A 13,291-nucleotide genomic window follows, 5' to 3' on the forward strand; every position below is an offset into this window, starting at 1 on the left:
ATATATATATATATATATATATATATATATATATATATATATATATAAAAAAATATATAATTATATATATATTTAATTTAAATTAATATGTTTAATTTAACAATTAATGTTCATTATGTTTATACATTTTATTTATGAATTAATTATTTTATTAATTATAGTTATTAATATTACTTAATTACATTACATTAATTTTATTATTATTTTACTAATTCAATTACAGCAAAAAGTACTACATTAACTTGATTACTAAGGAAACTAAATAAGTAAATTAACAAATACAAGCAAATAAGTTCAGTAATACGTAAATAAATTATTTATTTTAAAAGAAATTTACCAAATAAATAAATGAAAAGCAACAATTGATCAATATTAACAATGTTCATTATTTTATTTGTTAATTTTATCTAATAATTATTTGCGCTTTTGTTAATTATAGTTAACGTAACTTTTATTAATTAAAAGTTATTATTAGAACAATTATTAATTATATTATATTATATAAATGTTGTAATGTTAGTGTTCTAGCTTTTTTTATTTTTGGCTCGGTCACAATATGTTCCTCCATTGAAATTCACTTTGCATAAAAGCATCTGCTAAATGTATAAATGTCATTATGAACATTATTTTAAAAAGTACACTTACAATCATTATTAATTTTTATCATTTGATTATATAATGCAGTAATGTTAACAGTCTTCATGAAAGTTATTTAACAAAATTGCAGAGCTTTTTTTTATTTTTTTTAATACTAGGGTCCATGGGTTGGCTAAGAGGTCTGGTGAGGGTCCCTGGGTCTGTAAAGGTTGTAAACCCTGTTTTCACACATCAGATTCATAACTACATGCACACAAAATAATACATCAAAACACCCACGAAATGTGATTTAAGTTCAGGCTCCACATCTTTCTTCATGCTCTAATGAAGTCACTGAGAGTCCATGACTACATTTGCTAATAGTTTCAAACGACCCAGCTAAAGTGCCGCGTTTCAATACAGTTCAACTACTGAGTGAAAAGGCAATGAAACACAATCTAATGTCGTCAAAAGCAAGAGTTTATTAGTGAGGGCAGCAGCAGGTCTACATTCTTTCAGCGAGTGCATTCGAGCCACAAGCATTCAGCACTTACTTCCCCTCAGGGTACAACTCCTCATAGAAGGCTTCTCCTCTAATGAACGGGAGAGTGAAGGAAGACAGAAAAAAAAACAGGATGGAGAAAAAAAGGAAGAGGAGCACAAATAACAATAGAGAGGAAGAGTGGCAGAAGAACAACAAAGAACACAACAGTGTCCATTAAAGCAGCCTGGCTTTAGACCGAGTGAATGGAGGCCATGCGCTGATCTCCACCACTGCGGTCTTAAATATCAACATTGGAATAAAGCAGTACATTTACAAACCCTTAGTGAATAATTACAGAGCGAGACGGCAGCTTAGATGTGAGAAATCTGCCATCTCCTAAAGCCAATACTGCAACAATGCAGGCTTGGGAATAGGGAAAGATCTATTCAATTTAGGAAAAATCATATATGGAAACGGATAGAAGCAGAGCCACAGGGCTGGGATTCAACAGCCAAAAACAATAATTGCACACATTTCTCAGAACAGGGGGGAAATAAGGAAAGGCATTACTAACTTGTCAGGAACTTCCATCTGTAGAATGACAAAGGAGATTTAAAAAAAAAAAGAGAAGGAGAGAAAATAGTTTAGAAATAAATCACACAGAAATGGAGAGAAGAATAAACAGCATTTAGAAAGACGTGCTGCAGAGACAAACAAAGCAAATTGTGGGTTTTAGTGGGGAAAAGAATCACAGTGTGTTATGCAAGTAACACAAAGGAAAACTTGAAAACATGAGCTGTACCCTCCTATTAAAAAAAGTTAAATGATTCTGCTCTTTAAATGTGCCTTTATTATTAAAAACATCCCTGAACCTTCAGCCAAACATTACAGCCACTAGATCTAACTGACATTGAGTCGGTCTTCGCGGCACAGAACCAACATTACCCTAAACATGTTTCCCAAACTGATTTATTTTCCAGTCATTTATGACTACTGGACAAAATCATTTTATAGAGATTTTGATTTCTAGCCAATGAATCATTGAAAATTTGAAAGTTGAGCAAGTAGAAAAAAATCTATTTATTAGAAAAACATCATAAAGTTACAAATTTGTTATATTTTATGAATTTACACAACCGTCTAGGTGTGGGAATTTAAAAAATATCCACAACACTGCTAGAACAAACAAAAAAATTATATAAATATATAGTTCAGTCATGAAACTCTAGATGGCGCATTCTGACGGGTGTTAACGTAACTCATGATATTCAGAGAGTTAAACGACTTGGCACAAGCTGATTGGTTCATGCTGCATATGCAGCCAATGAGTTTACTGCCTTGCATTTATATGGCTGGCAAGCATTCACTTGAGATTCCTGCAGCGCGCTTTCAGAGTTCTCTGAAACCCTCCACCTTCCCCAGCTCCACCCGTTTAGATCTGCTATGGGGTTATTTTATATGCTATTTGTGCAGCAGCAGTATGTCTTAAATACTCATGGCACCGTATCGCCGTATGCATTGTCAGTTGCAGCAGCAGCAATAATCTACAACTACCGCAATAACCAACAGCAGCAGCAATTCAGCAGCAGCGTAGCAGATCTGTTCCGCCAAGACCAAATACATTAACATTGTCATATCCATCACCATGCTAAAATGTTCCGAGAGTTGTCATGATTGAACTAACTTCTTTGAAAAAGGTTTTATATTTTAATTTAAAATGTAATTTATTCCTGTTATTGCTAAATTTTCAGCAGCCATTACTCTAATCTTCAGTGTCATATGATCCTTCCATTTGCAGCTCAAGAAACATTTATTATTTTATCAATATTGAAAATAGTTTTTGGTGCTTAATATTTTTATGGAAACGGTGATACACTACCATTCCAAAGGTTGGTGTAAGTACAAAAAGAAAAGAAAAATATATATATATTTTTTTTTTATCCAGTAAGGACGCATTAAATTGATCAAAAGTCACAATAAAGACATTTATAATGTTACAACAAACACCTATTTCAAATAAATGTTTTTGTTTTTTTGAGTTTTCTATTCAAAGAATCCAGAAAAAAAAAATTGGAGAACGGGAAATTATTCCCCGCAAAATTATTGGGTAAAATGATTGGTTTTTTTCATCATTAATCATAATAAGAACCATTATTAATAACTGAGCACCAATAATGTGAAACTGATGGCTGCTGGAAATTAAGCTTTGCCATCACAGGAATAAATGACATTTTAAATTATATATTCAAAATTTCAAATAGAAAACAGTTATTTTAAATAGTAGTATTATTCCACAATATTACTGTTTGCTGTATGTATATATAATAGAATAAAATACTTTTCATTTTAACAATTTAACCATCATTGCATCAAACACTGCAAGCAATAGTGCCCCTCAGAGTGAACAGTCATAAAAACAAGCTTGTAGGCGTGCAGTGCTGTAAACATGCTCAGAATGCTGACGTGACTGAGGTCTCCATGTTCTCTGGAGATCACACACACACACACACAGTGCTGGATCGCAAACACACTCGCAGCACTCCAGCAGCCGAGCTCTGATTCACCCTCCTTCCCTCCACTACACTCCAAAACTCCAGAGCTTTCGACTCCGGTTCTTAGCTGAAGTCTTAGTTTGTTTTTGTTTTTTCAGCTTTTGAATAAAACAAAGAGGACATCTATTTGAATAAAACATCCCCTTCGTGCAATTTGTTTGTGAGGAAACTTGTGTTAAGGTGGAATCATACAGGAGCCTTTCCGAGTAAGGCTGTTAAGTAATTCAGCACCGGGGCCGTAACGGCACTTTGAGGGCTCAGCAGATTTTATGGGAGGGTCTTGACTCTATAAACAGCAACAGACAACATCAAGTCCTGGCCTAAAGACAGATTTCAACCTTCTCGACCTGTTTAGATCAAAACCTTAGACCTTCACAGACTCCTTCACATGTTTACGTTAAAAAGCAGCACAATTGTACTGCCTTCAACTCTACCGGACTTGACTGCTAACATCTGTTGTTTTGATCATCTTAAATAAAAGTGCTCGTTAAAATTCAGGACCTTGGCAGAAAAGAGGTACAGAACGAAGAGTAAAGCAGATGAAGACGGCGTGTTTGAGTGGATCCCAGAGCAGTCTGGTCACCAGGGTGGCGATGCAACCGCCTGTTCCAACAAGGAAAACAGACACAGCTGCTTAACGCCATGTTGTTTATTCCAAGCATACACAATAAATCTAGAAAAACGCTAAAGGCCAGACTCTTGAACTCGCTGACCCCAAATCTCCTGCCACCACACCTCACTATGCAGGAACGCAAAACGTTCAGAACCACAATCCAGACAATGGCGGGATTCTGCAGGCGTTCTTACCCATCAGGTATTGCTGCATCATGAGAAACACGCAGCCTTGGGTATGGTGAGCTCATTATTGTGGACTATGCTCATCAAACATGTCCCGTGGCGATCAAAGTTCACTTTAAAAGACAGAATGAGCCTGAGTCTCTGTCGGAGACCTGGCTGGCTGGTCACCTACCCATTGTGAGGCTGCGGCGAGTTGAGGTTAAGCTTGGGGGCGTACGACACCGGCTTGATGACAGGCCCCTTGCTGCCACTGCCAGGGGCTGCAGAGAATGGACGCGCCATCTTGTTTATGGTCGTGCTCGGTGCAAATGAGTACTTGGGCTGACTGGATGCAGGTGCGTGTGAATCCTGAGTGTGGAGAAAGGAACAGTGCAAATGCAACACCATGCACACACACTAGCAGCACCACAGGTAAATGCACAATCCCAGATACAGTTTTAATGCTTAATCCTTTTCAAAAGAGAGAGTTATCTGGGGGGGAGGTGTGAATGGACTTCATGTGTTCTCACAGCAAATTATGAACACCGTGAGAGTAGAGGGGGATTGTTTGAGAAACCCTGGTCACAAATATTTATCTTGAGATCAGGCCATGGTACAGCTAAAATGTCCTCTATTTCGGCTGCATTCTGCTCTTGAATGGGTTTAAAGTAAAATTATAACTGATATGAGTAGGATTATAGCAGGCACTGTTGCAGAGACCCATGCTATGGGCTATTGCAGCCACATGAGGGCACAACTTCAATTGTTTTTTTTTTCTGTTTTTTTCCTTTTTAATGGCAGTTAAAAATCTGATTAGTTCTTAACAATCAGTTATTTATTTTATAATTATTTGCTACCGACTCTACTATAAAATACTACTATAAAAACATTCTTTTTACAAGTTAATAATTTTTTTATTAAACATTCCTTTAAAAAAAATTAAATATACTTGTCATATGTGTCAAATATTAAACGAAAAATATATATTTATAAAAAATAAATATATGTAATATGAAAGGTTTAAAATTATAAATGTAATATTTTATAAAATAATATTTCAAATTGTATTATAAAAAATATAATATAAAAACGCAAAAATATAAAAAAAATGAACTAGGTTTATAATTTGCATTTACTTTAATTTGCATTTAAATTCGACAGAATTTTTTTTTTTAATTGTTAAGGATTTAAACTTAGAAAGCTAAGTTTCTTAACTTTTGCTGTTATAGTATGTGCAGATGGCCTCCTGGGAAATGTAGATTCAATCTGGGTTTGTGCATTCTGTGGCGATGCAAATACAACCAAACCAAAAACTGCTGAAGGGAGGTTTAAGCAAGACCAAAAGCAAGATGCTTAACATTTGAATCAGACAGGACAACAGACAAACCCCCCAAACTTCCGCAATATAATGCAACCAGCACAAGAAAGCCAAAAGAGCCATGAAACTTACATGAGAATGAGTTATGAACGAGCTATGAAGCACTGTGTATTTGAGTGAAATCACACTAGTTGAAAGCTGAAATGAGTATGTGTGTGAGAGTTCACTTAGATATACTTTGGGGACAACGTTATCCAAAGAAATTAGCAAAATCTGAGAAAAAGCTTTCTTTCATAAGCTATATAAAGATTTAATGACCTTACATAAAAACAAAATAAACATCTATGGCACAACATTTAGATAGCTGTGTGTGTATCTGTGTCTGTGTGTGTCTGTGTGTGTGTGTGTGTGTGTGTCTGTTTCTGTGTGTCTGTGTCTGTGTGTGCGTATTTGCTCAGTTCTGAAGTATTCAAAACAGCTGAGAACTTGAGAACTGATCTAAATGTGTTTCTTCAGATATCAGGAGCTGGTTAAGTGGTCTTGCGAAAGCTTTGCGGCTTTGTCCGACACAAGAGAAAAAGGGCAAATGGCTTACGTTCTGCTCTCCTCCGGCAGGATTAAAAGCTCTGCAGAGAGAAAAGTAGAGAAAGAATTCACTTAAGCTCATTCATAAAAATTACTCATTTAACTGCAATGTTAAAATGTTAACTAAGGACAGTCTAATGGACAGACAGACATCTGCGCCAAATACAACAAGACTCATGGGAATTAAATCAGTTCTTTCTGGCTCCAAATCAAATTTTGTCAGTCTGAATAGAATGCTGCAGCTGTAAGTGTGAACTAATACCTGATGGTTGTCCAAATGATTTTGAATAGACTCAAACATGTAGAATAGCAATGTATCAGATTTATATGAACATTTCTGGTTATTGAAGTCACAAAACACTAACACTAAAAAGATCTTTTCCAACTATGCTTTTAAATTTTTTTTATTCTTCTTCTATTAACAAATGAATAAAAACTTATCAAATGCTATTTTGAAGTACCCTAATGCATCACTTAAATACGAGTCATAGATGAACATAGTAATCATACAATTATGCAGTTGAATAAAGTAGTTAGGTTCAAGTTTGAGCACTCTTAAATACCTTTTAAAAATTTATTTTAAAAAGTAAAAATATATATCGCAAGTAAACAAATAAATGCGTAGCTTCTCAATGAATCTGATTTCATAAGTACAGCATTTGAGACTGCAAGACACTGCTTTCATTGCTATTCGACCCAAATATCAAAGTGCCACGGTATTACCATCCAATATTATCACTGTACTCAAGATAAGCATTGTATTCAAGAACTTCTGCCTTAAACTGGACTGTCTAGGTTAGTATGACTAGGCTGTAAAAATAGTTGCATTCCATCAGTAACCTCCCCATGAGTCTGCACTTCCTGTGCCTATACACCACTTCCTGTGACAGCAAGGGTATACTTTTGCACAGTGACCTGCTTACAGATATCAGTTTAGAGAGAAAATGTAGAAGAAAACAGTACAACCAGGCTGTTTTACAAGAGTCATCGGTTCCAGGAAATGACACAGGAAATGAACAGTGTCCAGTGCAATTGACCATTTATAGACGCAATATATAGCTTCGCTATATTTTCTATTTTCAATATGCAATCGATTTTCCTGCAAGGTAGGTAGGTAAATAAATAAATGAATAAATAAGCAAGCCTTACAAAGCTTTCCTAAAATGCATTATACCAGCTTTTCTTCACTTTTGTAAGCAAAGATGAAATCTTCTAAACTAATATGCTGAAAATCAACATGAAACTGAATGTGCAAGTCATTTTACATCCATTGCAAAACAGTAACTGTAGTTTAAGCCTTAACAACTATTTGTCTATTAGTAAACAGCCTGTCCAGTCTACATAATTTTAGCCGACCAGATTATGAAGACAAACACATTGAGACAAATCCATTCTGATTTCAAATTTAATTTAATTCTTTAAAACAAACATTGACCAAAGCACACAGAAAGGGCAAACTAGGACAACGGTCTAGAGCAACAAAGCTAAAAAGAGATTTTGTGCTTCAAAGAACCGCTGCAAACCACAATTGAAGAGGTTGCCCAAATGGCTATCAAATGCCATGTAAACCAAAAAGGAACCACAGACATTAGACTTTTTCTACCAGTAACTTAAATTCTGTCTGATGGCAGTAAGCTCCATTTCAAACTTTCCTTTTTTGGGCTCTTCTTGCAGTTTCCCAAAAGGAGTGCAATGTAAGCGATTTCAGAATTGCGTCCCGAGGCATTGGAGGTTTCCCATCTCTGTGCTGAAAAGTGAAGGTCGGCTCAAGTCACAGAGTTACCACTCTGTCTCCAAATGATCTGCTCTACCTTTAGCCCAGGGTCGTCTGAGCTATTTTATTACGCCACATTAAAGATTTGTTCTATGCATTTAATACCTGCCTTAACATATGTCTGCACAAAACAATAGGCCTGAAGATCTAGAGGCCATTTATTTCTGCTTAAATGCCACACAAGGTACCATGCCAAGTTATCAGCACGATTGCTATGGCAACAAGTAAAAGACATTTTCATTTGGAGTCATGCATTTAATACCTGCCTTAACATATGTCTGCACAAAACAAGAAGCCTGAAGATCTAAAGGCCATTTAATTCTGCTTAAATGCCACACAAGGTACCATGCCAAGTTATCAGCACAATTGCTATGGCAACAAGTAAAATAAATTGTGTTACTGCCTGTTAGATCAGCTCTCTAGACACAGTTTTGAGCCAAACAAAATTTAATTACATAAGGAACTGTTTAAAAGTCAATTTTCAAAACAACAGACAATTAGTAGCTAAAATATCACAACAGAGTGCAAGTGTGACTGCCCGGCTTTTAAGTACCCTTGATTTTGAAGTATTTTTCCCATTCATTTTACATTTATGTATTTGGCAGATGTTTTACCCAGAGCAGACTTACAACAATTTGTTTCTCCCTGACAATCAAACCTATGATCTTGGCATTGTTACTACCATGCTCTTCCAACAAAGCTACACTTTCTCCATCGGCATTAAAAAAAACATTCAATGAATCGTTTTAAGAACCAAACCAACCAGCTCTGAGATGAATCATAACATTTGATTTAAAAAAAAAAACTACAATTGAAAACAACAGTACAATATAAACATCATGAAGTCATTAATAAGCATAAAATAATATTTCATATGGACTTTATGTGCTTAACACATTTAGTGTTATTTTAGTATTATTTATATATTACGGTATTATTAATATTTGTTTTGTTTTAATTTTAGTTTAGGTTTTAGTAATTTTGTTTTTTAATAATTCAATTTATCTTTAATTTATTATTCTTATGTATATATATTTTAAAAAAATCCAGTTTTAGCTTTAGTAATTTTAGTACTTCATCTTAAACTTATTTTATTTTGTTTACTTGCCAAGGAAACATTTCTAATTTCTGTTTACTTTTTAAGTTCTTTTTCATCTGATATTTTTAGGTTTGATTTGATTTCATGTCAATTAGAAAAAAAACATTTTTTTAGTTAACAATAACACTGAATGTATTTCAATTTCACATTTTTGTTTTATACAGCATATTAAGCTATAAATGTATAAAAAAATTAAAATACACCGAAACAGTGCCATACCAATCCTGGAGCTTGTGGTAGGTTTTTTTCTTTGTTTTAGATGTCATCACTATAAATCAATTTCGAAAATGGATGGGATTTTTACTTCTGGACTGGCTGTTGCCAGGCAATGCTATAGGCAATGCTTTTAGCATTCTAAACAAAACAACAGTAACCCACCATACTCAGACAATTACATTAGCAGGAGTACCAAAATACGATTAACTATCTAATAACTAAAGTAAACTGTATCAGACAAGTCTTTTTTTCAAAGCCCAGGAATCTGCTCCAAGGTTCTTTGATTTCATCACAGTTGTAAATGTCTGAGTAGTTGTGTTTTGTTGTTTATAATGTACCACCTGTTATAAAAATCACCGTCTATTTTTCAAGACTGTAATAATGGGTTAACAGTGATGTATTAACCAGAGAACTCAATTTCCTGTGAAGTCATCCTCTCTCCCTTCATGTGATACTGAAACTCTAAGACGCTGATGAAAGACGATGAGTAAGTGTGTGCGTGTACCTGCTCAAAGTGAGAGCGAGGGAGTTGGTTGCGGCTCTGATCTTGTTCTGTGCCTCCACATGGGTCATCTCCTCTGCATTGGCATCAGAGATGGACACCAACCAATCCCCAACACCCCCTCCGGCCTGGGCCGCCTTACCGCCTGGGGTCAGCTGAAACAGCCACAGAAAACAAACATTAGTCAGTCTGTATGTAATGAAATGAGATGACTAACTACAAACATTTCAAATCTAAACCAGATTTTTACATTTTTTGAAGAAAATGTGAGCGGTGCTGAGAACAAACACAATACAGAGGTGTTGTGAGTGGTTGCCAGGGTACTCTAATAAAAAATAAAGAATGTTGTAAAGCACAATGCCATGTGGTTGCTAATGTGTTCTGCGACGTTACTATGCGGTTGCTTAATGGCCAAAGCCAAAAGTGCTCACCCCCAAGTCTCTATGACTATTCTGGTCTCAACATACGGCTCATCTCACTCCTACACTATGTAAATCTATAGAAATGTTGAGCTCGTTTTCTCATCTGCCAAGTGGAAATCGTAAGTCTCATAGCTTAACGTAATAGCACACATCTTCTCAATAAGCTGCATAATTTTAGGTATCATTTCTTTCTGTAGCATGCAGAAAGGAATCATCATTAGCATCATTAACTAAAATTTAGACTATTAAAAAAAACATTTTTGTTAATTGAAACAAAGCTGATATAGCCTAAATGTTAGATTAAAAAAAAAAAAACTTAAATGAAAATTTTGAAATGTCTCCTAGGCAAATAATTGGAATGAACTAAAACTGAAATAAAAATATAAAACTGGAATCACAATTAATTTAAACGACTAATAAAAATCACAAAAGCATATGACAAAACTACTAAAAATTGTATTAAAATGAAAACCAAAAATAAAAAAAATAAAATGTAAAAATTATTTTTCAATATTTACAAATTTTAATTATATTTTAATTTTGCTCATTTTAAAATATTATTAAAACTATAATAGCATATAAATTAACACTGGTAGCATTGTGCAGGACAAGTTATCAAAGTTTAATACATAAGGTTAGCTTAATTCTTCTTCTTAACCTCAAGTATGAACTATAGCAATAGAGATGCCTGCATCAACACCACTAATATGAATCTCCAAAGGCAATAAACTAATTTATTTGATATCTAAAAGCAGCTGAATTAATTATAATTTGACCCAGATTCTGAAGATTTCAGGGCTCTGTGCTTATGTAGGCCACCAACAAATGAGAAGATGGAACATTTCTCTGAACCTGCAAACCTGTTCAATCAAGTCCTTTGTCACTATTTAATCAAGAAAAGAGCATTATACTTTACAAGCATTCAAAAACACTTTAGTTCCATCAGCTTAAATAAATGACACAAGCATTAGATTTAAAAGCAAGTTCAGCTAAAAATGGATATTAGCCAACCACACCTCATGCTGAGCTATTCAACTATTCAAATCCATGTCAACTCTAAAGCCACTGCAGTGAAAGAAGCAGCACCTTCCAATCAATCAAACCCAACCGCACAAGAATAAACACACCTGAGAGGAAGTCAATTCTTCAGCATGGACAAAGAACTCACCATGTAATCCTAAACACAATAAATCCTTCATCATTACAAAAAAGTCAGTCTAAAATAATCCAGCACTTTGATGCAGTATTGACTTTTACAGTCTTACTTGTGCAGCGTTTGAAGCAATGAAGTAAACCACAGCATATATAAATCACTCAGAAAAAAGCCTGAGGCATCGCCCAAAAGGGAAAGTGAAGAGAATAGGGAAATATGCAAGTGCTTGCATATTGGAAATGGAAATTGGAAATACATGGACATGAACATCCAAATTTTGCAATGTGGAAAATGTTTTACTGCCATCTGGACTCTGTGTACATTATGAATGGGAAGTGACATTCTGTGTGTCATGTCCAGGACCGCATGAGTCACATTAACATGTATGTCACTGACTTTTTTTAGGCTTATCGCTTGTTCACTATTGGAATAGCAAAACCAAAATGTGAAACTCCAAGGCTTAGTCAGCCTGTGTCTGATGCCTTCTGGGAAAATAAGAGCAGTCACAGTTTCAGATTACTACAGAGCAAAGTGTGAACACAATCCAGACCCAAGATCCTGCCAAACTTGTGAATTTGTGAACATTCTTTCCAAACCATGTGAGCTCTGCCAAGTTTTGGAGGAATTTTCTGACCTGGCAAGCAGTTCAGCAAGATTTCCGTTGGCGATTAACATTTAAGAGGAAACTTTGCTCAAAACTCCCACAGAAACGGTAAATAGGAAAGATTAGAGACCCACCCTAAAGCTAAAAGGTACACTCGTGAGGTTTTCTTGACCCAAACAGGGAGAATATCTGTCAGCATTCCCATTCATTTGAACTGCAGCTGCTTTGCTTTTATATGGCCATCAATGGAGAAAGATGCTTTAGGAAACAGACATCTACCAGCAGGGTTAACAAGACTATGAGAAACCTTGACCCTGTGAACTCCAACAGCATCACCACATTTGGCCACAAATAAAAGCAACTCAAAATGCAAAATGCTGTGCATCATTAATAGCACTTAGTGTGTGTAATAACATAATACGACATTTGGTGGTAACACCCTAATGAGATCCAGCTTTTGCTGTTGGCATGTATTTTAATGTAATGCACACAGTCTGCCCTCATGTATAAAGCTGTACTCAAACCTTCAACATCTGCCCTGGACATTTCAGACTCCCTATCCCTCCGTTCTCCAAGTTCTACCACATTTCCTGTCTCGGCTGCCTGCTATTCACTTCAACAAACATTTACAAGTCTTCTCTGCTGAGCTCTAAATAGAAATCTGGAGCACGACAGTACTAGGGGAAGAGAACAAAAGTTATTGTCCTCGAGCCTCTGCCCTCAACAGCCCGTTTGAGACCGTGCAAATATTTATGAAATATAAGAAGCACTGTGACGTCGTGAGGACATCATGAGGAAATGGCTATCTGAATAACAAACCCACAGAAAGTCCTCCACCAGGTGTAGCACTTTGGCAAGCATACAGGAAACAGACTAGACCAGAAGAGGTCCTAAAGGAAGAGTTGAACCAAAAATCAACATTTTGTCAACATTGCTAGTCTTGAGCCATTTAGAGAAAAAGCCTAATTGTGATTTTCCTGATAAAAATCTAAGTTGAAAAAGGTTTTCTATGCTTGATGTTAGAGCTGCACAATTTGGCCCAAAATTTTGTGATATTAAATCAATATAATTACAGCAATAATAATAATAAAACATAAGGAATATAACTGTTGTAATATTTCACTGTAAAATAAAATACAATAATTTTATTACATTTATGACATTCATTATATTTTATTTACCGTACAACTGCATAATAACAATTCTATTATATTTCTTAATTTTCAAAT

At 35.2% G+C, this 13,291-nt stretch overlaps 1 protein-coding gene across 4 annotated transcripts in view; it reads right to left on the reverse strand.

Moving 5' to 3' along the window:
- Window positions 1–13,291, reverse strand: part of LOC107595742 (PDZ and LIM domain protein 7-like) — a 40,298-nt gene that overhangs the window by 14,091 nt on the left and 12,916 nt on the right. For all 4 annotated transcript variants that reach the window (XM_016286234.1, XM_016286236.1, XM_016286235.1 and 1 more), the window contains exons 3-5: window positions 9,887–10,038; window positions 6,303–6,333; window positions 4,583–4,758 (exon numbers count right to left, since the gene is read on the reverse strand). In XM_016286234.1, coding sequence (XP_016141720.1) covers window positions 4,583–4,758; window positions 6,303–6,333; window positions 9,887–10,038 — 359 coding nt within the window. The remainder of the gene's footprint in view (window positions 1–4,582; window positions 4,759–6,302; window positions 6,334–9,886; window positions 10,039–13,291) is intronic.

Source organism: Sinocyclocheilus grahami, unplaced genomic scaffold, assembly GCF_001515645.1.
Source record: "Sinocyclocheilus grahami isolate Dianchi unplaced genomic scaffold, SAMN03320097.WGS_v1.1 scaffold208.1, whole genome shotgun sequence".
In the NCBI taxonomy this organism is placed as follows: Eukaryota; Metazoa; Chordata; class Actinopteri; order Cypriniformes; family Cyprinidae; genus Sinocyclocheilus; species Sinocyclocheilus grahami.